At 45.8% G+C, this 26217-nt stretch overlaps 2 protein-coding genes across 3 annotated transcripts in view; one reads left to right on the top strand and one right to left on the bottom strand.

Annotated features, from left to right (window-relative positions):
- Window positions 1-1537: 1537 nt before the first annotated feature.
- Window positions 1538-24995, top strand: LOC135814585 (harmonin-like). Its single transcript, XM_065327725.1, has 24 exons — window positions 1538-1728; window positions 2259-2326; window positions 2917-3000; window positions 3307-3366; window positions 3652-3719; window positions 4049-4122; window positions 4846-4954; window positions 5087-5111; window positions 10016-10112; window positions 10420-10499; window positions 10770-10854; window positions 13997-14056; window positions 14334-14390; window positions 15174-15321; window positions 16899-17528; window positions 17645-18009; window positions 18694-18840; window positions 19652-19804; window positions 20202-20257; window positions 21101-21191; window positions 21993-22046; window positions 23233-23335; window positions 24150-24259; window positions 24516-24995. The coding sequence occupies exons 1-24, from the start codon at window positions 1645-1647 to the stop codon at window positions 24555-24557; spliced, it is 2850 nt and encodes a 949-aa protein (XP_065183797.1). The 5' UTR covers window positions 1538-1644; the 3' UTR covers window positions 24558-24995.
- LOC135814584 (uncharacterized) overlaps window positions 24201-26217 on the bottom strand; it is a 65023-nt gene continuing 63006 nt past the window's right edge. For both annotated transcript variants that reach the window (XM_065327722.1, XM_065327724.1), the window contains exon 46: window positions 24201-25348. In XM_065327722.1, the coding sequence (XP_065183794.1) occupies window positions 24938-25348 (411 nt within the window). In that variant the 3' untranslated portion in view covers window positions 24201-24937. The remainder of the gene's footprint in view (window positions 25349-26217) is intronic.

The following is a 26217-nucleotide window of genomic DNA, read 5'->3' as shown; positions in this document are numbered from 1 at the left end:
AGAGAGCTCCTTTGGCGGTGCGCCTAAATCAAGTTGAAATTCTGGTCGCTAAAATTATATTAATAGGAATTGAGCGTCGACAAAAACATCTTCTGGAAACTGTCGTTGTTCTCTATCAGACGCGACGATTCCTGCCTAAGAAATCCAATGACTTCTGGCAGAGCCGGACCGCAGCTAGCTGGCCATTGTGAACGAACTCTCCTTCTACTAGGACGATCAAAAGCATTCATTGTTGCGATGAACACATTTTTTGTTTGAATGTGCAGAGCGCGAAGCAAGAGTTTTTTGCCGTTGCAGAAAATGACTTATTCTGAAAAAAATGATTTTCACCCGAAGGTCGATTCTCGCTGATACTGGGCCCTATCTGTTTCACAAATATTTCAATGGCTTTGTAACTCTTCCATTTCTTTCATAGTGAGGTGATTTCGAATGTACAATGACGGTGGTCACTTTTTATTGCCTCATACAGGCATATGCCGCTACTGCTGGATGTTTTCAATGAATGAAATTCCGCTATTCATTGTGTAGCTTATTTTTGGGGGCTGAATATTTAGAATATGCACCTATATTCTGGTTGAATATTCTTGTAGAAGCGAACTCTAGATGAATCAGAACTAGAAGACATGTCTCAGTTAATTTTAAAAATTCCGGGCGGTGCGTGGTATAATCACGCTCCAAATGGCAAAGACCAAGCCTTCCTAACCGAAACCTTCATCATGCAGGGCCTAGGGATCACCGTTTAAATGTGCTGGAGAGGATACAGCAGCTGGGTTTTGTGAGATCCGGTCATGGATTATACCGGCAGGTACTAGGTATGTAGAGACTACCACATCATACATCATGTACAAGCAGTACTTGCAATGTAGTAACCATGGTAACAATTAGTACAATGTGCAATGATGTACAGGAGATCTACTGAGTAGACCTCTACTACTACTACCTGACTACTAGTACTACTAGTAGTACTCATGAGTCATGGTACTAGGCTAGACTAAATCAGTCCCATGATCCCGATACCATGGATGCTATGTATTATCACCAGCCCAAGTCTCAGACTCAGAGACTCAGGCCGGGGTGTGGAGACCGGGACTACACTGAGTCTGTATGCCTCAGGCCATCTATTACTTGTACTTGTAGTTGTAGTATTAGTAGTATTACTGCGGATAGCCTATGCAGGGACTTGGGAGTATGGCTATGGTCTGGACGGGAAGATACAGACCGTCTGGGCATGCAGACATTGCAGTGCCAGCGTAGTGCTGTGAAAGACTAATGATTGTGAGTGTGATGTGTCGCTCGAGAAGAGGTGTGACTTTCGGCCAAGCATTCCTGGACTCACAGACTCAGTAGTCTGTTACTAGTATACTGTAGACCATGGTAGACAGTCAAGCCGTTGGCGGGGTCCGACAGCTCCGTCCGCACTAGCAAGTGCATGCCAGTTATGTAGCCTGTCACCGACACTAGTCTGTCACAGTGTCAGCGCGAACCTGGGCGCAGATCAGCTGCGAACCATAGATCTACGTTCTTACCTCCGTGTCGTTCGGCTCGCACTCTTGTTTCGGCCTTTCCGAAGAGAACCTCTTTCAAATCCTGAGACACGCTCATTTGGGTTATCTCTCTTCGAGAGTGACTCGAGAAGAAGTCGGTATGACGGACCAAACGGACGGACTGGCTGGTACGCCGGCTCAGCAAGCTGCAGCTAGAGCAGTTGCTAGAGGCTTTCGAGATAAGGTTAGTCTTCCGAACTCCGACGATGCCTTACATTCATGTAGTTCCTCTCCGAGTCTCCGTTCAAGTGTTCCCTTTCATTTCAAATCTTTTCCTGTTCGGTTCTTGGCTTTACCTGGCGGAAGGCTGTAAATTTGCTCCTTAGCAAGCCCTACGTTATTAGTCTTTACCGCAAAGCGCTCCGAACGCTCTAAGACTCTTCTTTCCTTGAAGACTACCCAATGAAGGCATTGGTGCAGCCTTTCATCCACAGTGACAAGTAAAATTCAACTAATACACGGTACACGGTTTGCTTGTTTGATACTTTCTTTTCCATTCAAGGCTTGTGCAATAGTGTAGGAAACTTGGAGCTGGAGTGAAGGGCGCGTGTTCACTCGCAACTGGGTACTCGGGAGTAGCTGCTAAATGTGTGTTTTCATTGTTACCGCATTCAAGGGCCGATGTTATTCACTGCATTAAATCATTCGAGCTGCAGTTAGTAGTCGGTGTTGTTCTGATTGCTGTTCCGCGGCTGCCATGTTCTGTGTTGATAGGTGAAGAAAATGGTTGACTCGGCTGGAGACCGTGCTCTGCTGTTTGAAGCATTGCGCACCTATCAGCAGTAAGACACATTTGTGCACCCACAATGCAATGGGAATACAGCCTCAATACACTGTGGATTTGTGGATTCACTTGGATCATGCAAGGTTTATAATAATACTAGCAGCATCCGGCCAGCGTTGCCTGGCCGAACGTGGCATGCGGGTGAAGCAAGTACATGAACAGCACACGTGCTCAGCACGTGGTGGTGGCTACACGATTCGCACGCTTCGCGTGCTCAGTGCTTCTGTGGCTGCTTCCGCTAGCTACACGATTCGCACGCTTCGCGTGCTCAGTGCTTCTGCGGCCGCTAGCTACACTGTTCGCACGCTTCGCGTGCTCAGGGCAGCGCTGCTCCGCAGCGCTTCTGCGTAACACACAGACAAACACACGTCACAGGTGCCTCTTCTTTATAGTATATATGTACTGTGCACATAGTAGATCTAAGTTGACTTCCCTCGACTTTCAATAAACCTGTCCAGTGCATGCTGAGCACAATCTCATCACATTTTGGAATATCTGGTCATCATAGTGTACATATTGTGCCCAAGTGACAGTTTGACATACGCAAGTGTGCCTGTCTTCTTGCTATTCCTGTATCCGTCCACACAGAAACATGGAAATTGAACAGTTGGTGGCTGCGTTGAGTGGTGTGTTGAATCATCCTGATCGACTGCCTCTATTCCATGACATCCGGTATGGTAGCCAACGTCCTCCTGTTGTGGTTGCTAAGAGTCAACTCTTTTGTGGTATAGGTACTTGAACACACTTTAAAATATGCATACACGTAAATAGTACACTGTTTGTTTTCATGGTAAGCTGTGTGAATACTCGCACTTTCTTGGTCTTCTTCTCCTCCTTGTTCATGGGCGTGCTGCCAGCCTGAAAGGTGAGACTTGTGAGTCTGAGTATGTTACATTGTGTCTCCTTTTTGGCCAACCCATCAACCTACTTTCTAGTTCATAGAAATGATCCTGACTGTCTTTCTCCCACATTGCGCAGGCTAATGATTCCACCCAGACAGCATCTCTCATACAATAGCATGGTACCGCCTCCACCAAGGTCAGTGCTGCTGTGTGCTAAACGCATTAATACCATTGCCCCCCCCCCCCCCATATGGTGATGTCTGTTTGGATGATTCTTCAAATTAACCAAGTCTGATCATTGTGTATTTGCATAGTTCGCTAGTACTGATTAGTTGAAACACAATTTTTACTTGTCTGAGTGTTTTTAACCAACAACCTAGGCAACTCAAGTCTCACATATCATGGTCATCTATATCATGGTGAATAAAAAATATTGTTCAACCCTGGCCACTGTTTTTGTGTCTGCGCTTTTTCCTTGTAGTAATAGCATGCGTGTTGTCACCTTGACACGGCATGGAAAGGAAGGATTTGGATTCAGCGTGCGTGGAGGTAAGGGCTCACCACTTCCTGTTCACAATTGTCTCAGACAATGAGAATAGGCAGTGAGAATAAGTAAGTAAAGCAAATTATCCTTGCCGTTTCCGAAGGGAACTCGCGACGGCCGCTGACACCCGACACGGTAACCCTAGCGGCAGATGCAAATACAGTGAGAATGGACTGTGAGTGAATTTCCGTGCATTAGCCGATCATGGGGTCGGAGTTGCTATGTTTTTTGTCCAAAATGATTGCGTTTTAAAACAGTTATATTGCCTTCATTGAACACTAATTTATCTCCTTCCCTTGGTTTTGTACTATGGTACCATGGTATGATCCTGCAGGCAAGGAGTATACTTGCGGCATGTACATCTCTTCAGTGAAGCTGGGATCTGCTGCCAGCAAAGCACAACTCAAGGTTTGTAATTCAGTGACTGAGGTGTAATACGCGACCGAGTGACAAGGCAAAACTGGTTCAGTCTCTCCGACTCAAAACACAAGTAGTACTCTCAGGGAACAATATTGCACGAAAAGACAAACGTAGGTAGCACAGAACTTATAGTATATTGAAAGACTCAAGTGAAGGTAAGACGACAGAAACAACGGAAGCAAAGACTCTGCAACAACTGAGCTGGGCAACTGACACACGGATCTATATACGGTACGAGATTGCCAGTTACAGCTCCGAGCGCTAGCTAGCGAATGAAAGCAAGGGATCTGATGGTGTCAGCAATGCATAGTGCAATACATAGTAATACATAGTGATTTGTGTAGGGGAAAATCTGTCTACTACATGAGGTTTTGACAAAATAATAAACGCTGTGTATTGAGCAGGGAGTGATTCTTTCTTTCAGCTTTGTTGAGTGGACGGATTGACGTGCTTCTCGTGTGCTCAAGTAGGCAGCCGTCAGTCAATTGTCCAGTGTCAGTCAGTCAGTCGGCAGACCTTCACTCCCTGTCTGCTGACAAACATGATGCGCTCTAACTGTTGATGCAGTCTTTATGTCGTGTGTTATTTAATTTAGACAGCTGCTCTTGTGTGCAGTCCTGCACAGGCCTGTACCCGTGTATACTTGGAGGTGCACTTACATGTATGTGTATGATGTCAATAGTTGTTGTTCCCCTGTCTCCTCGCTTGTAGGTAGGAGAGGAGCTAATCAGTGTGGATGGGTATCCTGTAACGGAGTTGATACATGAGGAGGTTCTCAATCTTCTGCGTGGTGCACGTTCGCTGCGTTTGAGACTAAAGGGTAGGTGGTAGTATGTAGCTTGTCTTACCATTGTTTTGTCTCCATCGGCCCGAGTTGCGTGACTTTGTTTTACAATCTACATGTACCTGGAATTTGAACTTCTTTTGTATTGTGTTGTTGCTGCTTCTACAGCCGTTTGCTTGTTGCCATACCAAAAGTAAGTAAAACCTCGAGCTCACCAAGTAAATAGTTTGATATACTGGTTGCCATGACTACGAGGTTCAGTAGGAAGCAGCTTAACATTCCTCTTCCCCTTAATGGTTTTGACCCGTGTTTACATGTGACTATGACTCGTGACTGCATGTGACTATGACTCGTGCCTGCATGTGACTCATGTTTATTACTCACTTTGATAAGACTTGATGATGTTCATGTCTTGTATATCAAGTTTTTACTACTCATAGCCCCCCCCCCCCTCATCATGAGTCCTCATGCTGGATAGTTTTTCATACTCTATTGTGTATGTGTATACAATTACACTGTTGTATCCACTTGGGTGTTTGGTTTGGTTTTGGTTTTTATTATTTCAGTTCGTTGCTTCAACAGTACAAAGTACAAATATCAAGAGGGACGAACGAAAAGAGAAAATAAAACAGAGCAGAGAGGAAGATGCAACTGAAAGGAAAGAAAAACGGAGAGAAACGGAGAAGGAATGTGGACTGGGCGGATTCATGAACCATTACTAGAGCAGGGCAATGCATGAACAGAAGGGGCAAGTCCGTCGATATTCATGTTTAAAAAATTCCAAGCCTTATTTTATCGGTGAAATACATTTCAAAAAGGAGGGGATATAGTCAATTTGTCGTCATTTAGAGCGTGCAAAAGTTCTGTAGAAAATGATCTAATGTCCTCACTTCCTTTCAAGTGAGCAGGGAGGGCATTCCACATAAGGGATGCTCTGGAGGAAAAGGAATTGTACCCTACCATGGATTTATACAAGCAAATTGACAAATTGTTTGTTGTAGTTCCACGAGTTGACCGCTTAGAGGTGGGCAAAGGGAAAAGACTGCGTAAGCATGATGCTGAGGCTGAACAATATGACAAATAAACGTAAACGTAAAAATGTATCGATATTCAAGGTGTTTTATTTGAAGAGAAGCAAGAAGGGGTGGTACAGCAGCATGATATGAAGCACCGCAGGTAACTCGTACAGCTCTACGGAACAAGGTAAACAATCTCTCCCTGGACTTTGCTGATAGGTGAGATGCGTAAACAGGGAAACAATACTCAGTCGGGATGAATCACACTAAGCAGGTACTGGCGACGGGCAAATGCTGCCATTTGGCGGAAGGTGCGTCGCAACGCGCCTATCTTGCGTGACACCTTGCTGGTGAGGTGATCTACGTGTGGAACAAATGAGAGCTTGTTATCGGTAAGTATACCAAGGCAGCGAATTACACTCACTTCCCTTAAGGTAGTGCCGCCCAGCTAAACAAGAACGGGTCTTTGTACGTCAGGAGCATTCTTCGGCAAGATCCTCATGACCACGGTTTTGTCAACATTAACGCTCATGCCCAGTGATCTTAGTTCATTGTGTAGCTTAGCGAGAGCCGAGGACACGACATCGGCGCATACTATTGGATCTCGTGAGGAAGCGTACAAAGTCTTGTCATCGGCAAACATGAGGAGCTTTGCACCGCTCCCTGCAGCCAGGTCAGGTAAGAGTCGCACATATAGGTTAAAAAGGGTGGGACCCAAGATTGTTCCCTGCGGAACCCCTCGGGTTACAGGGAGAAGAGATGATGTTCCAGAGGCTATACATACACGCTGGTACCGGCCGTTCAGGTAGGAAGCGAACCATTTCAGGGCAGAACTATGAATGCCTAAGCTGAGCAAAGTAAAGATAAGTTCCTGGTGCACAACTCGATCAAAGGCCTTGCTTAAATCAATAAATGCTACAATGGTTGTATGATCCACATCTCTAGCCAACGTCCAGTCATTTACAGCCAAGGTCATGACCTGCACTGTTGATCGCTGGGGCCGGAAGCCAAATTGATGATCGTGTAGACAAGTATACAGGTCGAAGTCCCGCAGCAGTTGGTCAAGGGCAAGACGTTCGAGCATTTTGCTGAGAATGCTCGTAAGCGACACTGGGCGATAGTTGGACGGAGAGGTGTGATCACCCTGCCGGGATTTAAGAATGGGGGTGATATTAGCGATTTTAAAAAGATGAGGGAAAGTCGAAGATTGAAGAGAAGTATTGAAGATGGCTGATATAGAAGGTGCAATAACATTGGATGTGGCCTTCAGGATACTGGGAAGAAGACAATCGGGTCCTGGTGCTTTGCTGCTGTCGAGGGAGGCAAGTCTTGCCCTGACGTCTGTTACAGTGACTTGCTTAAACATACCAAATGCAGATTGAGGCGGGGGTCCATCTGGGATGTCGTACCCGGGGTTTGGATCAGTCACTATCTTATGGAAGAAGGTGTTCAACTCGTCAGCTGCAACCGCAGGAGGGATGTGGGAACGACATCGATTAGTTATGTGGTTTATAGTGGACCACAACAGCTTTGGGCTCTGTTTATATTTTAGGCACACGTTCTGGAAATGGGAATTTCTAAGTCGACGGTAGAGATTGTTGCACCGAGTTCTCAGAGAGGTAAAACATCGCTGTAATGTAGTGTCAATGCAGCCACTGGCGCGATATCGATGAAAAGCTGATTTCCTCTGGCGGATGAGTGCCAAGAGCTCTGGGGTCATGAACGGGCAGTTCTTCTTGCGCGGTCTTGTGTGTCTACCAGGCTGTTTGTACGGCGCTACCACATCTAGAACAGTGTTGAATTTACCCAACCATTCGTCAAGCATTTGATCGACGTTTGTAGACGAGAACGAAGAAAAGTTTGCATGCTCAAGCAGACCTATTAACTCTGGGAAGTTGATGTTCCTATAGTCGCGGGTCTTCAAGGTAACATCCTAAGCAGGCAGTTGTGTATTGGACTTTACATCCAATGCTGCATAGACCAGATCATGATCGGAGAACTCGCAGGGAGACACTACTCCGTCTCTGACTGCAGCCAGATTTGTGAGGATATAGTCAATTGACGAAGCAGATGAGGGTGGTCCGTGTCGCAGAACAAACTTTGTTCAGGAGGTTAAGGGGAAGAAGTAGCGACGAGTGTAAGCTTTGATACATTGGCCTATTGGTCTGGAATGAATCAATGTTCAGGTCGCCTAGCAAGATAATATCCTCGCCCTGGATGTGGTGGACAAGCTCCTGAACACAGCTCCAAAATTTAGCATCGGCTGAAGGAGGACGATACAAACAGCCAAGAAGAAATGCTCTCCCAGTTATCTTTGCTGTAGAGCGCAGCCAAATCATCTCCATTCCATAGACCAGGATGTGTGTGTGTGTGTGTGTGTGTGTGTGTGTGTGTGTGTGTGTGTGTGTGTGTGTGTGTGTAACGGACTCTATTACTATGTGGCCGACGTAGAGAGCATACCGGACAGCTTCTGCGACTGCCTCGGCGGTCTGCTCAGCGTAACAGCACAGAACATCACACTGGAGATAGAAGGGCTGAATGGGCATCGGCTTGATCGCCCGCTGACTACGTTTGCGGTGAACAGCTCCAAGCCGAACTGCTACACCGTACAGATACCCGATATCTATAGTGAGGAATCCAAGGACATTCTGGTAGATGTAGCGCTGTGCATCAAGGGTGAATTTGACCTGGACAACCCCAGACCAGTCCCGACCGAGGTACTCCAATGTCACGTCAGTTACTTCGATGTGTTGACGTGCAAGATCTGCAACGTTGAGGCAACGGCGTGTGTCTCTATCCTACCACCAGCTATAACTGCGGAAGAGCTGGGCATGGAGCTCGAGGAGAAGCTGACGATTGCCGACACTGACGTGGCCCTGCAGCGTATCCGCCAGTCGACCAACATTGCCTTGCGTGACGCGGACCGACTGGCGTCGGGTAACGACCGAGCGGGAGCCGTCGAGCAAATTGACCGTTGTGTTCGGGTCATCGAGACGTCTCCACTCTCACAGGACACATTTGCACAACATCAAATGATGACCCTACTGACGGCCAAGGCCGGCATCTCTGATCAACGTGAGTACAAGCGCTTCGGAGCCAAGCACGTGCGCGGCCTGGTGCACGCCAACGAGCAGCAGCGCTCCAACACCAATCCTGTCATTCCGAGCCCCGCGTCCATGGCCGCTGCTGCCTCTGCATCTAGGCCTGCCTACAGTGTTCCAATGCCGCCACCGCTTCCCAGCCAAGCAGCGGCAGCGTCATACTTGGGTTCATCAGCTTCGGCAGCGGCACCGTACGCGGTATCGGACGCACCGCCGCCAGCCTACGCAAAGCCCTACAGTCCATACCGAAAGAAAGCCAAGGTCGAAATGATGGATGAATGGAAGAAGCACAAGGGAAAGAAAGAGGAGGAGGAGTAAGTGGCTGATGAGAATCTTCTCTGCCGCAGTACCGTAGTCCGTATCGATTTTCCTGAAATGGAACTTTGACGCGCGAATGCAAACTGTCCCACATGGAATTAACTCACTGTACTGTACTGGAGGTGATTCCGTTGCCGGTGTGTGTGTGTGTGTGTGTGTGTGTGTGTGTGTGTGTGTGTGTGTGTGTGTGTGTGTGTGTGTGTGTGTGTCCCATATGGTGCAGTGGTATGTGCAGCGATTTCCAATCGATAGATTGCGGGTTCGATTCCCGACGATTATGGTCACACACGTCTTTCTTCTCTTTCTCAGACTCTTCCTGGCTTTTCTTTCATTCTCCTGGGTGGTTACCAACAGCCAGTGCATGCCGGAGTATGTGGTGTGATGTGTGTGCGGGAAAAAAAAAAAAAAAAAAAATGAAAAAGACCAAAAAAGGGATTCACTGGCCAGAAAATGTCACTCCAAATAGCTGTATGGTGTAGACCAGGCTGAATAGTGACGGTCAATTCTTCAGCCTTGCAAGCTGTTGAATGGTGTAATCCCAGCACAAGTTGCTATGGCTTCTGCCGTAGCATTGCTATCATCGCCTCAAAGGTCAAAGGTGTGTGTGTGTGTGTGTGTGTGTGTGTGTGTGTGTGTGTGTGTGAACTGTCATATCTATACAGTGACGGCGATGATAATATCTACTGGCAGTTGATTGGAGCTGATGGCAATCCACATGATCCAAAAGAACCTGGCACAGATGACGATGATGAGGGCAAGGTAGGTGCTTATTGTCAGTGAGGAATGAACCCAAGTTGTACATTTTTTGGTTTCTACCCCCCCCCCCCCAGGCGCGTGCACCGGGTAAAAAAAGGTGGTTTCCAAAAAATTTCGACCGCCATTTTGCAATAAGCTACCTGCAGATTCCCCCCCCCCCCCCACCACCACCAATCGATGGTTAGATGTGAGATTCACTGTGTGATAGGAGTACAATGTACTTGATATTATTCAAAATTTCAAACAGTACACAGATCACAATAGGAACATACTGTTGATGTGTCCTCTTGTATGTCCTGTTGGAATGAAGGAAAGCCTTGGTCTGGCTGTACTAGCACCGGGAGAGCGGAGAGTTACCATAACCAAAGATGGACAGCCACTGGGATGTGGGTAAGCTGGACAAATGCGTTTGTCATACTTTAGTAGTTGAATCCATGCAATGAACAGGAACGCTCTGGACCTTTATGCTGCTGACTAAAGTCACAGTAGTTTCACAGCAACAATCATAGCAAACAGGTCAGTTATGCAAGTTCTCTTACCTAGTAGGAAGGAGCTGCTGTATTTGTACAGAGTGAGTATAGCCTGTACAGCGGGGTGACTAAAGCACATGTGTCACAGTGTACAACGCAAATCGCTTGCCTTGCTCTACTGTGTTTGCAGCATTGTTGGAGGAAGTCAATTGCGAAAGGGTATATTTGTTGCAGCGGTGCAAGAAGGAGGTCTAGCATTCAATGCTGGACTACAGGTAAGAATCCTACTCAGCCATGTGTTAATGTAGCATGTTGACAATACCGCGTCCATGCTACCATGGACTGGGCACATCAGGAAGTGTTTTGTTTGTATAATTATTTGCATATGCTCCTCAGTATTGATCACCGTCTGTGCGTTTAATTTCCTGAAACCTGAAACTATTGATTAACCCTTTCAGCACGGCCAGGGTGTGTAACTGACCCGCGGAGCCAAAACCAGTGATTTTCGTGATTTTCCAAAAGTAGTCCTATTCACTCACAATTTTTTCTGCGGAATGCATGTTCGCATGCGACATCTATGTACTAGTACGCGTGCATAGCGGCACACGTGCGCCCGTCAGTACTATCGTGGAACAGTCGACGTTCATCCAGCACGCCACTGGTCCACGTAGGGATAAGACCCGTCGACCACGGATGTCTCGGGAGTACGTTCATTTTCACTGTGCGCATCACGTATATATACGTGATCCGTGGGCCAGTTACATGTACCATCACGTATATATATGTTGGACTCAGTAGAGCGTCCAGCCCCTATATGATGTCCAACCCCTATATAGAGTCCATTGGTCCAAAATCCACTGTACAGAGTCCAAACTTGGAATCAACTGAGAGCTCAAAGTTTAGATGAACATCACTCCCTGTATAGAGTCCAGCCAATTGGCTTCACCCCTATATAGTGTCCATTGGTCCAAAATCAACTGTACGGAGTCCAAACTATGAAATCAACTATAAAGAGTCTTTATGTGGACAACACTTCCTGTATAAAGTCCAGCCAATTAGGCATCCCCTATCCAGAGTTCGAAATTAGACATAGGATCTGCTGTAAGCAGTGAATATTAACCAGAAAACGGCCTCTCCCTTTAATCCTTTACATCATTCACTTCTCAAGATAAATAATAAGTAGAGGCGCCACTGCAGCCACTTCATTACATGAAAACCCTACAAACACCATCCTCAAATCAAGTGGTCTCTTCGCAGACGCTGCAAATTACAATATCTCAATCATGTAGTGTTGCCAAATTATTGTACACGCACACACCCACACAACGCCAAGAAAATACCTAGAAAAAAACCAAGAATCGAAAGATAATAATGGAGAGCCAAGGATTAATTATTTGTTTTCAAATCATTGTGCGTGCGCACAGACACACACACAAACTTATACAACGGCAAGAAAACACCAAGAAAAGAGTAGAGACACAATACACACGCAACTCCAACAGCCATGCAAACGTCCACCCATTTACACGTAAAGTCAAGAGGGATAACAAATAATTATACGAAACGAATACATACGTGGCCGTGGGCGGATGCACGCACGTTTACATACATGTACATGTAGTAGTGTAAGAGAGTAACATAGTGCAGTAGTCAGCACAATACTAGCACATGCTGAGAGTGCAATAGCAAGCTTCACCATTGCTCATGGCCATGCAAATGTTCAGCAGCACTCAGTTCCGCAAGCTTCTGAAGATCAGCACACCTGCAACAAATAGATAACACAAGGATACGCTTATTACCGTAATGATGCATGGGAGCACACAACTACCAAGTTCTCAACGAATGTGATGCTCAATGAAAATCCATCCACTCAAAGACCTGTGAACAGGTGACGGTGGGGACAATAATCTATTAGTAATACGAGGAATAAGATCGTTTGTGCACACTCAAGCCGCACAGACACACCACCATACATGTAGTGTACACAGTGTTTCACTTCACTGCAACTAAATTGAAATGAGATGATTTGAACAATCTGTACAGCGTTGCCGTCAGTCAGTCTTCCCCGAGATGGAAATGCAATGATTTGTTGTCACGAGGCAGTTTCACTGACACAGTGTCATGTTTGTCACATCAAAAAGGTTACTTCATGGAATACGAGTACATGTATTAGCTTGAGAAGCTTTTTCTTGTCATCGGCATACAAGAAATCCTCCTCCTACTACTACTAGTACACTGGCACTGCGTTTGTGGATCCCATTGTATTTGACATCATACTAGAGCCTTAGTAGAGGAAGAGTGTCGTGGAGTTCACATAATTATCATAGGGATGAAAATACATTTCTCATGAAATAAAATAACAATTGATGATAGCTAGACGATCGTATACGATTGATGCAAAGTCCTTGAAGTCCCTGAGGATTATTACGAAGTGGTTGATTACTTTTAGGGCATTCATTCAAGCAACATCAAACAAACGCGATATGCTCCTTGAAAATGTAAAAAAAACTCAAGCATATTACGACAGAACAGCAGACCAATCGAAGCGAGTAAAAGCTTCCTTACCTCAGTCATCGTCCTGCCATGTAGTTGGACAGCCTTTTGACACGGTGGTACAGGCAGCTCTTGTCCAGACAAACAGGATATCCTTGTGGCGTCGAACGAAAGAGAGTGTCAGTGTATCTGACTCGTCAGATTGGAACTGTGCTGAACTTTTCTCGTTCTCCGCTTTCTGCTTTCATCCCTCGCTCTGATGAAACCGTTCAAACGTCTTACTGGCAGCAATGGCCAGCCAAACAGGGGATCCTTGTGGCGTCGAACGAAAGAGAGTGTCGGTGTACCTGACTCGTCAGATTTGAACTGTGCTGAACTTTTTTTCGTTCTGCAATTTCTGCTTTCATCCCGCGCACTGATGAAACGTCTTCCGAGAACCACATGAGGCTTTCCAGATTTCATTTTGAACATCTCCTTATCCTCCTTGGTTACCTCGAGACAGATTACTGTCAGCAACTGCACAGCAGAACTGGAAGCCATGGCTGAAGTGAAGAAAGTAATGCGCTGCCACGAGGCAAGCAAAACTGAAAAGGTGTTTGTTCTCTTTTGGGCACAACTCACAGGACGGCGTGACTGGATAAACTGGACTCCTGGACCGTGAATAGGGGACTTGTAGAAAAAGTGTACTCCTTATAGGGGATTGCGCGGCAGGATGAAGCTGATCAAAACTGAGTGTACTCCTGGACTCTGTATAGTGGATTTTGGACCAATGGACTCTATATAGGGTGCTGGACATCGTATAGAGCATGGACTCTATACTGAGTCCTACATATACGTGATGTGTGCTGAAAGGGTTAACTGTATGTCACCCTCATGTTTTATGTATACTGTATTGACTCGCCTTGTGTTTATGCCGTGCTGCAGAACAACGACCAGATCACATCTGTGAATGGGTTCAGTTTCAAAGATCTCAAACATTCCGAGGTAACTATCTGTCACTGAGTGTGCCAACATGGTATGATATCCTTGCATGATCTGCTGTGTCAGCCACTTTATTATTGTCTGTATTCAGTGCGGTGGAAGCGGGCATGATCCATCTGCCTTGTGTATGTGTGCATGTGCGTGTGTGTGTGTGTGCGCGCGTGTGTGTGTGTGTGTGTGTGTGTGTGTGTGTGTGTGTGTGTATGTACATGTGTGTGTGTGTGTGTGTGTGTGTGTGTGTGTGTGTCTGCATGTGTGTGTGTGTGATGCTCTGCTGCAGGCTGTACGTGTGCTCAAGTCCAGCAACGTTCTCGTTGTCACTGTGAAGTCTGAGAAGGTATTGTTTGAGCAACACACTAACTTTCTGTAGCTTAGAGCTAAGTTGCCTGACCCATTTTCAGTGATGAGCGTACAGAACTTGCCATGGTGGCTGCTTCTAACGTTGGATCTCACACTTCCCGCCGACTGACATGACATTGGACTGACTCACGACTGCCATCTAGAGCGCACGAGAAGCCCGCAGGAAATCTTTCATGCAGGAAATCTTTCATGCAGGAAATCTTTTATGCAGGAAACCTACATGAAAACACCACACTCCGTTCAATACACCATGTTTCGGAGAATTCACCCTTCATCAGTTGAGCTTGAGTAGGCCGCTATTTGGATTTGCTCTCCAAGAGCACTGTATTATGCACATACTGTAAAAAAATGTAGTGCTCTTCGAGCCAAAGCATTACAATACCAACTTAGAGCAGAGGTAAATTTCCAGCGTAACAAACACCTCGTAGGTACTAAACGGCGGCGTGTGTCAGTGTAGAAGAGATGCCGAGAGCCATTGATCCTTAGTTTGTAACGCCTACTACGGTTGTCCATCAAGCAGAAATGCAACTAGATGGAAGTAGCACCGTTGCGAATGGTCACAATACCGTAGTGGAAGTTACCCTAATGACCTAGGTCTACTCCGTACAGAAAAGTAGACCAATGCAAAGTAAAGCAATCACGGTGGGCTGAGTCTGATCATCGTCATTGTAACGGTTAGGCACAAAGGCAAATACTTTCTAACTATCTTATGACCATTGGAAAACGTAACAAAATTTTCTTGAATTTGTACTCCTTTCAGGATCGAGAGCAGCAAGAAAAATGGGAGCAGCAAATGGGGCAACTGCAAGAGGAGCGTCTTTTGGAGTTTGCCCAGGAGCGACCGAACACAGAAGAGAAAACCTTCTACATCTCGCCCCAGTTTGCTGGGAATCCTCTTGAAGCTCAAGGTCAGACCTACTACATACACTGTACACTGGTTATGATTAGTGTACGTTTACAGTGAATTAGCGAGTTCTGTATTTTAAAAGGTATGAGTAATATACACGTGCAAGACCAACTGCAACAACAGCAGCAGCAGCCGCAGTAGGGACAACACACATCATATTTTTATTCCCGTAGCTATGCAGAAGACGTTACTTCAGTAACGTCTGGCGCTAGCCAGGGTCCACGCAGCTTTAATTTGGTATTTGTGTGTTTGTTTGTGTCACGCCTGGCGCTATCCCGTATCTGACGGCAAAAAATCATAGGGATGTTATAAATTTTTCAATTCTCCTATTTTTTTCAGGCATATCCTGGGATTCGAACCCGCACTATCGCCCTACATGCATTCCCCCATACACTTCGCATTCATACCCATTCTTCCAAGTTGCTTCACGTTATGATCTTGCGTTTGAAAGCCCTATTTGAATATTGCGGGCAGCTGTATGTGGCCAGCTGTGTTTGATGGTACGGTACGGGAGACGGTGTCGTATTACCCTCGATCGTACCTGTCCCGTACCTATCCCTACCGTACCGTACCATCAAAGACGGCTGGCCACAATGCATATTCAAAAAGGGCTTTCGAATGCAAGATCATAATGTGAAGCAACTTGGAAGAATTAGTATGTATGAAGTGTATCGGGGGATGCATGCAGGGCGTGATAGTGCGGGTTCGAATCCCAGGTTATGTCTTAAAAAAAGGAATTTTTTATAGAATTTATAACATCGCTATGCTTTTTTTTGTCTAGGTCATCAAGGCAAAAAAGCATAGCGTAGGGCCCTGAGCTTCCAAGCTCTCTCGTTTTTACTTACCCAATCAGTAGCAAGACCTCCAGCAGCACCTAAAATTAATAACGACCACCAGCAGCAGCAGCAACAGCAGCAGCAGCAGCAGCAGCAGCAGCAGCAGCAAGGTTCATACTGATATTCTACTAGCTGCGCTATAGTCCCACACCTTTGGATACACACCCTTTGGATACACACCCTTTGGATACACACCCGCTATCAGTAAATATGACCTAGTCCTTTCTCATACTTGTTAGTACATACGTAAAGTACCGTAAAGTCGCGGATAAAAGCCGGGTTTGCATACAAGCACATCGCGGATAGAAGCCTGAAAATCAAACGAGTCAATGCATATTAAAGCCTGTCGCGCGTAGAAGCCTGGCTTCTATGCAAGCGCGGATCGGGTAGGTCAAGAGTGCATGCGCTATGTACAGACAGTGCATAGTAAAACTGTGGCCATACCGGTAGTCAGTGGTAGATCTACGCGTGTGGCTTCTATGCAAGCCCGGATCGGCCGATGTGCATACAAGCCTGGCAAAAATATCAGTGGTGCCTATAAGCATGGTTTGCATACAAGCCTGGTTTGCATTGAAGCCTGATGCAGAAAGCGGCTTATGTGCTTATAAGCCCGGCTTTTATCCGCGACTTTACGGTACTCATTGTGGGACTATGTGGTGTGCATGTGTGCACATGTGTGTTTGCGCTTGTGCATGTGTGATCTGCGCAACTCTGTGTTTATATGTGTTGGTGCTGGCTACAGTCAATGCTCCCAATCCCTATGCAGAGGCAAGCCAGGATGATGATTTAGGTGACATAGACCTTTACAACACCGAGAATGTATCCAGCGATGAAGACGATGACAATGAAAGTGCTAGTGCGGAAGCTCCTAGGAACAAAGATCCCAAGCCACAACAGACAGCATCAGCAACAGCAGAAGCAGCCGCAGAAGCAAGTGATACAAGTGAAGATAGCAGTGCCACAAGCACTGTGGTGCAGAGTCATCTTCAACGCATGTATATCGAGCAGCAGAAGGAAAGACATGCCCGAATTCACAAGAGCAGTACACAACGACTACAGCTCATGCAGGAGGTCAGACAACTTCGCAAAACCGATGACGCGGCGAAGGAGGGCGATGCTGAGGCTACACAAAGCAAAGAAGATGACACTTCAAAGCAAGGATCAGCTTCCACAGCCGACACCGCTTCAGAGCAAGCACCAACTTCCACAGCGGCAGTGGTCAAGATGGTGAAGGAAGAAGCTGTGTATGAGGAAGCCAAAATTGTCACCATGCCAAAGTCCTATGTGGCAGAGAAAGGCAGTGCACACATCCGCTCAGCATCGCTAGCTGAAGTAGCTGAAGTTGGCAAGGCAACTGCACTTGCAGAGCAGGGTAAGGTTACATCTTTAGAATAGATTGGCACGTAGTGTTTGTCTCAAGAATGAAGTTCAATTGTTCCTAATCTGTTGGCTGATGAGCTATGTGATAAATCTACACTGTCCTGTTAGATGTACAAGCTGGAGCAGCCATTCCTGCTGGATTCAGTGATGCTGCTGGCAATGATACCAGTAGTGAACAAGGTCCAAACCTACCACCTAGAAACACTGGCAGCCTGACCAAGGAAACAACAGCAGCAGCAGCAGCAACGACAACGGCTGCTAGCCTGTCACCAAGATACAGCACAGTAAACAAGAACAGGAAGAAGCAAGAGTCAACACAGCAGCTCCTTGACCAGCCACAGAAGCAAGTGCAACAAAATAAGGCTGGCAAACATCAGCATGAAGAAGAGCCACCACCGCTGAGACCACCTCAACATGCAGCAGATGGTCAAGTGGCAATACAGAGAGATGGTGTGAATACACAACCAGCTGAGGTAGGTAACACTGGCACTATGGTCCCAAATGAACTCTGTGTGTATATGTGTATGTGTGTATGTTGGTTGGTGTATGTACGTGTGGGTGCGAAGATATGTTTGTTGGTTGGTGTATGTACGTATGGGTGCGTGGGTACCACATTATCCGGAGTGTAAGTTGCACTTTGAACACTCAAAATTTACCCGAAAAGGGGGTGCGGCTTATACTCCGTTGATCAAATTAATGGTGATAAATAAGGTAGTTTGTATTTCGTGGCAAAAAAAATGGTGGCGCGGCTTGTACTCCAATGCGGCCTATACTCCGGAAAATACGGTACGTGTGTGCATATGTGCATGTATGTGCTTGCATGGTGCTGTACCTGAGGGTGTGCGAGTAGGTACCTTTCCTGTTCCGACAATGAATTTAATAATAATAATATTAATATTGCAGAGCTCACTGACTTGTCAGTTTGAGCACTCTGGCAAGGTACGTTCGGGCCTGATCGGAAATTTTTATTTCCATTGCTTTCAGGTTCGGCCTCATTTTCTCTGTGCTGCGCTGATGAGTTCAAAAAGAACGAAACAGCATGCTGTCCGCAGATTGAGTAATAATAATATTATGTTTTTTGTTTGTTGGACTCATCACCATTGATTGAGCTAAGCTAGCTGGCATAATACTCTTTGTGCATGCTATCTTCTATGCAGGCCACAGCCACTACCGTTCCAGATAATGGCAAGCCACAGACACTAGCATACACACAAGTAGAAGTGAAGTCATCTGGATCATCTGGATCAAAACCATCGCTAGCTGAGAAGCCAGTACCCAGTCCGAAATCTAAAAAGAAAGTAGTGGTAAGTACTGGTAAGGCCCTCTTCAGACTAGGTACAAAACAGCCTAGGCCCTCTTCAGACTAGGTACAAAACAGCCTATAAGTCACATTTACATAGAAGTTTCCAAGACAACAACAAGACTCTGGTGGGAAGCCTAAAAAGCTTCCCGATCCTTTCAGGCAGGGTGCGAACCCTTGTACAAGGCAACTTTCCTGCATTTATCGTACTTTCACCAGCCAGTCGTACAAACATACAAACTTTGTACCCGGGTACGACTTTCACACATCCCAGGCCCCTTCCACGTAGGGTCAAAGGTTGCCTGCATATTGCATATAAAATGTGTAGTCTAGGCGTGGAAAAATGTTGCCTTTTAGGTTTTATGTGATTATGTACGGGATGTTCTATGTACGTAGTCTGTAGACGCCCTAAGACTTCTTGTAATCAAATTAAGTACGGATGCTGCAGCATTCTATTCATTGTGATGATATTTTAGCTCCTGTGTCTACGGCACACAGTCGGCCTTGCTTCGATAGGCCAAGTGTAATCTACAAGTCGAATGTAGTGGGGCATAGATCAGTATTAGGACTGCACTAGGTTCAAATCGCGAGGAGTTGTAGATTGAAGTACGTGCATGTTGGTGGTGTCTCTACGCCCGGTTGAATGGAGGTTAAATAATTAAACATAATAATTATCTTCTTCCCCGGCTAATGCTTCAAGTACAACAAGCTTGTAAATGCAGTAATCAGTGACTGGACTCTGGTGCATACAAATCTACTGTTATGGCTTTTTTCAAGCTGAGTGGTTTTTCCCCTTCCATGCTCAATTGGTCTAGTTGGTTGATAGCCCAGCGGAAGCAAAGAAGACACCGTATGCCACGGTAACCGTTGTAGCAACTGAAGAAACGGCCCGTCACTCACCGCCCCCACCCAGTGCTGCTGTGGCACACAAATCCTCTCTCAAGACCTCACAGGACAAGGATGCCGCCGTAAGATTCTTCAACTCTGTATGTGCTTGCGTGTGGCACACATGTATTGCAGTTAAACAGCATTGCAGGTGCACCGAGAGAACCTCAATGGAATGGTGGTATATGAAGTGATGTATTGCCTGGAAATTCCGCAGAGTGTACATCTGGAGCATAATGGGTGGCAAATGTCTTGGCAATGCTCAATACTCCGTCAAGTAACTTAGCGAATGGGACATCCCCGGCATCTAAACTTGATAATCGCGAGAACTTCCCAATGTCGTAATAATGTCATTGAACTATGTGTGGCTGGTTTTTACCTTATTATAATTAATGGTATAGTTGTGCTAGAATTTATGTGGAAATCTACTAATGTCACTGGTTATTACAATGCATTGCCACTGGTGCTGCTTTTTGCCAGGTTGCTGTGAGAAAGACAAAACCAAGAATGAAGAAGCAGGCATCTTTTGCTACGGAGTAAGCAATAGCAATGTGTGAATAATGCGTGCTATGCTGTCAGGTGTGTGTGTGTGTGGGGGGGGGGGGGTGTGCGTGCGTGTGTGTGCGTGTTTGCGTGTGTGTGCGTGTTTGCGTGTGTGTATGTGTGCGTATGAGTATGTTTGTGTGTGTGTATGTGTCTGTGTGTCTGTGTGTCTGTGTGTGTGTGTAGCATTGCGCGCGCGCAATGATATCAGGTGTGTGCATGTGTGTAAATACCCCTTCATATCTGGTGAAGGGGAATTCCCAGTTTCTGTGTGAAGGAAGGTTAGCGCATGCTCCTTACGCACAGGCACACACAAACCATATACAGCCACGGCAAGTGTTGGTTGGCACTGCAGGGTAACTGGGCGAAGGAGCTTGCAGGGTGTAACCATGGAGGCGGCCAAGAATGAGACCGAAAAGGCGGCTGACCTGCCAAGGGCAGTAATCGAATAGAGTGATCCGGAGAAAGTCGAGTTCAGTGCCCCAGTCCCTGGTTGTTTGGTTACCAGAGTGAGGTTGGAAGACAATGGAGGTGAGTTACAGAGTAGTATAGACAGAACAGGTAACAGAATGAGCATTGTAACACAATGAAATTGGTCACGGTGGGTGAAAAAAGACCGAGCAAGACGGTCACGCAAGCCAATGCAACTAGCTAAGAGAGCCAGGCAAGAAGGCTGCTGAAATGTGTACGTATGCAAAGCGAGCTGCTGGGAGAGTTTGAGCATGTGCACAACGGCGCATCCGCTACCTGTGGTCAGCATCCTGGCCTATAGCACACTTTATCTGTGAGCATTGCAAGTCCGTCATTGTTGCTGTGTCGGTTGTGTCCTTGTCCAGTGTGGAGTGTGTTGTCATCAAACCTCCGGACAGCAGGCACCTATCCATGAACTTGGAGGAATTGGAAGCTGTAAATCCCAGCAACCTAGAAGTATGTCATCTTTGCTCCGGACTATCCATGCTATTGTGCTGCTGATCTGGTACCCAATTATGTAGTCTCACAGTACACCATGCATGGCACTCTACCGTGAGTCCGGTGCTGAAGAAATTGAATGACGTTAGTGAAGAGACATTTTAAAAAAGGAGCTGATGTACATTATAGTTACTGTAGTTGTGTACAGTAACAGTGTACCTCCATGTTGTGTGTGTGTGCGTGTGTGTGTGCGTGTGTGTGTGTGTGTGTGTGTGTGTGTGTGTGTGTGTGCATGTGTGTGTGTATGTGTGTACATGTGTGTGTGCGTGTGCATTTGCACGTGTGTGTACAATGTGTGTACAATGTGAGTGTGCATGCACGTGTGTGTAAACATGGGTGTGTGAGTGTGTACCGTATTATCTCTAATATAAGCACAGTCTCCAATAATATCACGTCTCCAATAATAGATCACCTTGGGGCGGCATTCAAGAAAATAAAGTGCTCAGTCTCCATTATAAGCACACTGTGTAAATTCATTATCTGTACCGGCGAAAAAAACCCTGAAATGTGTTTGTCTGACATGAAGTTGGCATGGCAACATGCCTCTGAAATGAGGTTGAAATAATAATGGAACAGTCTCCAATAAAGGAACGTCTCCATTAATAGCACGGGGCAGACGTACATTGAAAAAAATAAAGGACCGTGCTTATATTAGAGATAATACGGTATGTGTGTCAAGTAGGAAATCAGTACGCTCCAGAGCTTATGGTGTTACTTGAAGTATGTATACCATTTATTTCATTTTCCCTATGCCTACAGTTTGGAGAGGATGTGTTGCAAGGCCGTAAAGCAGAGTTCCACTCCATTCCCAAGGTAAAACTACCGTAATCGTGTCTGTTTCTTGATGGAGGGCCAGAGTTGCTAGGAATGAGTCATAGTTGTCATGAAGTGTTAATTAAGCCAACAGCATGACTTTCCACTGTAACACTGCACAACCAAACATTTGTTAGGGATTCATCGTCATGCAAAAAATTACTCAAGAGGAACAGTTAACAGTAAAGCCGAGTTCCACTCCATTCCCAAGGTAAAACTACCGTAATCGTGTCTGTTTCTTGATGGAGGGCCAGAGTTGCTAGGAATAAGTCATAGTTGTCATGAAGTGTTAATTAAGCCAACAGCATGACTTTCCACTGTAACACTGCTCAACCAAACATTTGTTAGGGATTCATCGTCATGCAAAAAATTACTCAAGAGGAACAGTTATTCCTAACTAAAAGTTGAGCGGGAATGCTACTTGGTGAAATCTCAGTCTTTCCTGTGAAATTGACAAAACTAAGGTCCTAGGAAGCACCGGTTGAGATTGACTTCTATTCATCAGTTGAGAATTAAGAAAGGGAAAAATATCTGAAGTAAAACTGTCCCCACCAGCACTCGAACCAGCGTCCTTCGCTTTAAGGCTGATTCATACTTCACTTTCAGCTTCCGACGTTGCATGGGCTTCGCAAGCCATCGCAAACACCAGAACGCAAAAGTTGAGCCAAGGTCAACTTTTCGCAATAGCGATGCGATACGATAGTGCATCACGCATGGTGAATCATGGGTGCTACAAACGTGAGTGCAAGTGCAGCGCTGTGCCGCAAGTCCACAACTTTGCCAAAGCATCTGAACTGATGATGTAACCGCATAACCACTTTACCCACACATTCCACGCACAAACACGTACATGCAGAGCCCCAATGCATGAAATTTTTATTGACTGCCATGACCAGGACTTTGTATTGGACTTCTAAGGAATATTTTCAATACTGTATGTACTTCTACCATAGAGGATATTAGCTGCTGTGAATGAGTATTGTTACGTTAGTCGCATGTGGTCACACATGTAGGAGTTGTGCTATAGTTGCAGCATTCCTCAGAGCAGTAATTGCTGGAATACTGACAATTAAACTGAGCTGTGCCAGCCTCTAATAACTGATGCTGCTGTGTTGTATGTACTGCTATTCATGTGCATGTGTGTGTGTGTGTGTGTGTGTACTGCTATGTATGTGCCACCATGCAGGACGGTCCACTAGGAATCAAGCTACGCGGTGGAGTCGGCACAAGCACCGGAGGGAAAATCCTAATTGCTGGCATCAATGATGACGGGGCCGTTGGAAGATATGGTATGCGGTTATTGAAATTAGAGTGTTCTGGGAAAATTGAAAATTGTCAACCAAAGGAAATGTGTGACTTTGAGAAGCAGAGTGACACTTGTTCAGTGTTGTGTGCCGAACTGACAGTGATGTTGATCTAAAGGATCTAAAGGCCGTTAGAAATGATCCATTCTTACTTGACACTGTAAGTACATTCTGGCTTTGTAAAGAGTTTTAGAGTCTATGTATGGTAGCTCTCGTCCAGAAGACAGTGAAATACATGTATATGCTGTCGTGGTACACTATTCTGAGTGGACCAGATGCAGCCTGGAAAAGATATTACTGAGTTCACTGCATATTGCACTACAGAAAATCATGCCCTGGGGAAGATACATTTTGATCGCAAGCTTCTGATAAGCCACTCTTGCTAGGCTCTCCCAACTTGATCAGGACAACCAGCCCGCCCAGGCCGAGAGGTTGGGAAGACAGTGGCACAGTAAAAGCGGCCAGGCACAGCCTGATGGAGAGACAGATGGAGAGACAGATGGAGAGACAGATGGAGAGACAGATGGAGAGACAGATGGAGAGACAGATGGAGAGACAGATGGAGAGAGTGAGACGGAGAGAAAGTGAGTGGGAGGGAAAGTGAGATGGAGAGAAAGGGAGAGAGAGGGAGAGAGAAAGAGGGAGATGGAGAGAGGTGGAGAGAGAAGAGGAACAGAGTGAGAGGACCAGAGAGAGAGAAGAGAGAGGTAGTACTGATTATAGTGTCAACCTTACGGTACTGCACACAAACATGTACTTCAAAAGTAATATTCTTCGATTTATTTATCCTCTATTTCAGGAAAACTTCATGCTGGAGATCAGATACTGATGGTAGATGGAACAAGCTTCATTGACATTGGCCAGAAAGAAGCAACTCAAGCACTCCATGAGGCGATGCAATGGGAAACGGTGAGAATTCTTTCCGAATAACTGTTTAATATGATCATGCTGCTTTGGTGAATTTGATCAAGCTGCCGTACAGTTGATTTAGTGAATTTATTCTTACCTGGAGGAACAGGCGAAGCACCAGTGAGGTACATGCACAGTATTCCAATTGGGGAAGTGGTAGTGCGTTTTTTGCAAGCTCATGCGTTCACAGAAGAATGTCACTGAAAACTTCTCCACTTTATTCACATGTACTTGTACTGTGCATCTTTATGTCCAGGAGTGTATTGACGTGGTGGTAGCAACACAGCACGGTACATAGTTTGCTGATAGTGCCACAACTCCTCTACAATTTTGTAGTATGTATGCTATTGCCGTATGAGAAGACCTGCAGTATGGGCGGTACCGGAGTGGTATGTCGGCAGTCACTTATCAGAAACAATTATTATCAGCAAGCATCAACTGCTACCAAGAAGATGGTTATGGCAGGGAGTATTAGTGCATAACCTTAAACTGCAACTTGTGTTTTGACTAAGAATGAAGTACACCGTACACCATACAGTGCATAGATTACAAGTCCTAATTATTAGTATTGTTCATTCATTGTTTCGGCTAGTGTTATCTATTATTTCAGCTAGCCTATCTATTTACTATTTAGTTAGGCTTCATAGGCTCTAGGTATTATAGGTAATACTCGTAGGTTTAGCAGAACTCCTTGGCAGTCAACTGCACTTCAGATACTCTGATATTTCCTGTGCTGGAGCCACTTGGCATAGCATAGAGAGAAATAGCATGTATGCCAGACAGGGGTGTCGGCACAGAGCAGAATCCAGTCAATAACACTCCGACTGGTCGTCGCGTCCGGATGCTGCTAACCAGACCACTGACTGCTGGTTGGCATGGTGATCGGTTGATGAGCAATTGCAGCTTGCTGTTGGCTCCCACGACAACGGTAGCACTGAGGTAAAGCTCCAGTGTTGTGTTAGCAGTTTGCTTGTACTGAGCAAAGCTATGTGTGAAGATCTCTTGACCGTAACCTGTGTTCTCGTTCAGCTCCGCTAGCTCGTAGCTTGGGAGAGGCTTGATCACATTCAATTTCGCCACTCCTCGGCACTGCAGAAGAATAGGCAGTTTACAACAAGAATAGTATTTACAATGTATTTATATTGTTTGGTGCAATATTAGCGCACCTTCTTTCTCGCACCAAATTATTATTTTTGCTACTTGACCCTGCAACCCCCCCCCCCCTTTTTTCGATGCCAGGTTGCAACGCTAACGCCGAGACCTCTGGTCGGTCGAGTTGCTCCCTGTACATCGGCACGTCGTCCCTACATCCCCTGTGTCTTGTTTTGTGTTTGTCTCCACATGTCTCTTTGTAGGGCTGTGTTCCCAGTAAAAAAAAAAAAATGAAAATACTACTGTCACGACGCTCAGAACTTTGTAGCTCTAATATTCTCCCTGTTCGTAGGTGAAAAAGTCACATCTGATTGGTTGGAGGAGCAGGGCCAGGCTATAAAAGTAATCCATCTGAGAGGGGATGGAGGTCGGGGTTTGGGATGGTATTTTTTGGGTTAATTCTCCTTGCCAGAGGCAACAAGAGGTTCAGCCATCAGAAAGCCAAGAAGAAAAACAAGTACTTTACTTGATTGTCACAAGAACTCTGCATGAAATATAGTTTGTCAGGTCCAGGAAGTGGAATGGTGGGAAGAGAGGAACTGAAAAAAGTCATGCCATGCTCACAAAGGCCCTCTTGAACCATGGCATACGTCATCTCTTCCTATCGTTCCACTTCCAGGACCTGACAAACTGTTTAATGCAGGTCCCCACCAACTTACCAACCTCAAAAGCACCGGAAATCATGACTCCACTACAAGCAAGTTCAGCTCCCGCAAGTAATGGAAATATCATGGCTATTTGGACGTGTGAGTCAGTCACCTGGAGATGCTGATGGTGTTCTGGAGCAAATTTAGATGTTTGATCAT

This window comes from Sycon ciliatum, chromosome 4 (genome assembly GCF_964019385.1).
Source record: "Sycon ciliatum chromosome 4, ocSycCili1.1, whole genome shotgun sequence".
Classification (NCBI taxonomy): domain Eukaryota; kingdom Metazoa; phylum Porifera; class Calcarea; order Leucosolenida; family Sycettidae; genus Sycon; species Sycon ciliatum.
This window is presented reverse-complemented; position numbering and strand designations above follow the sequence as displayed.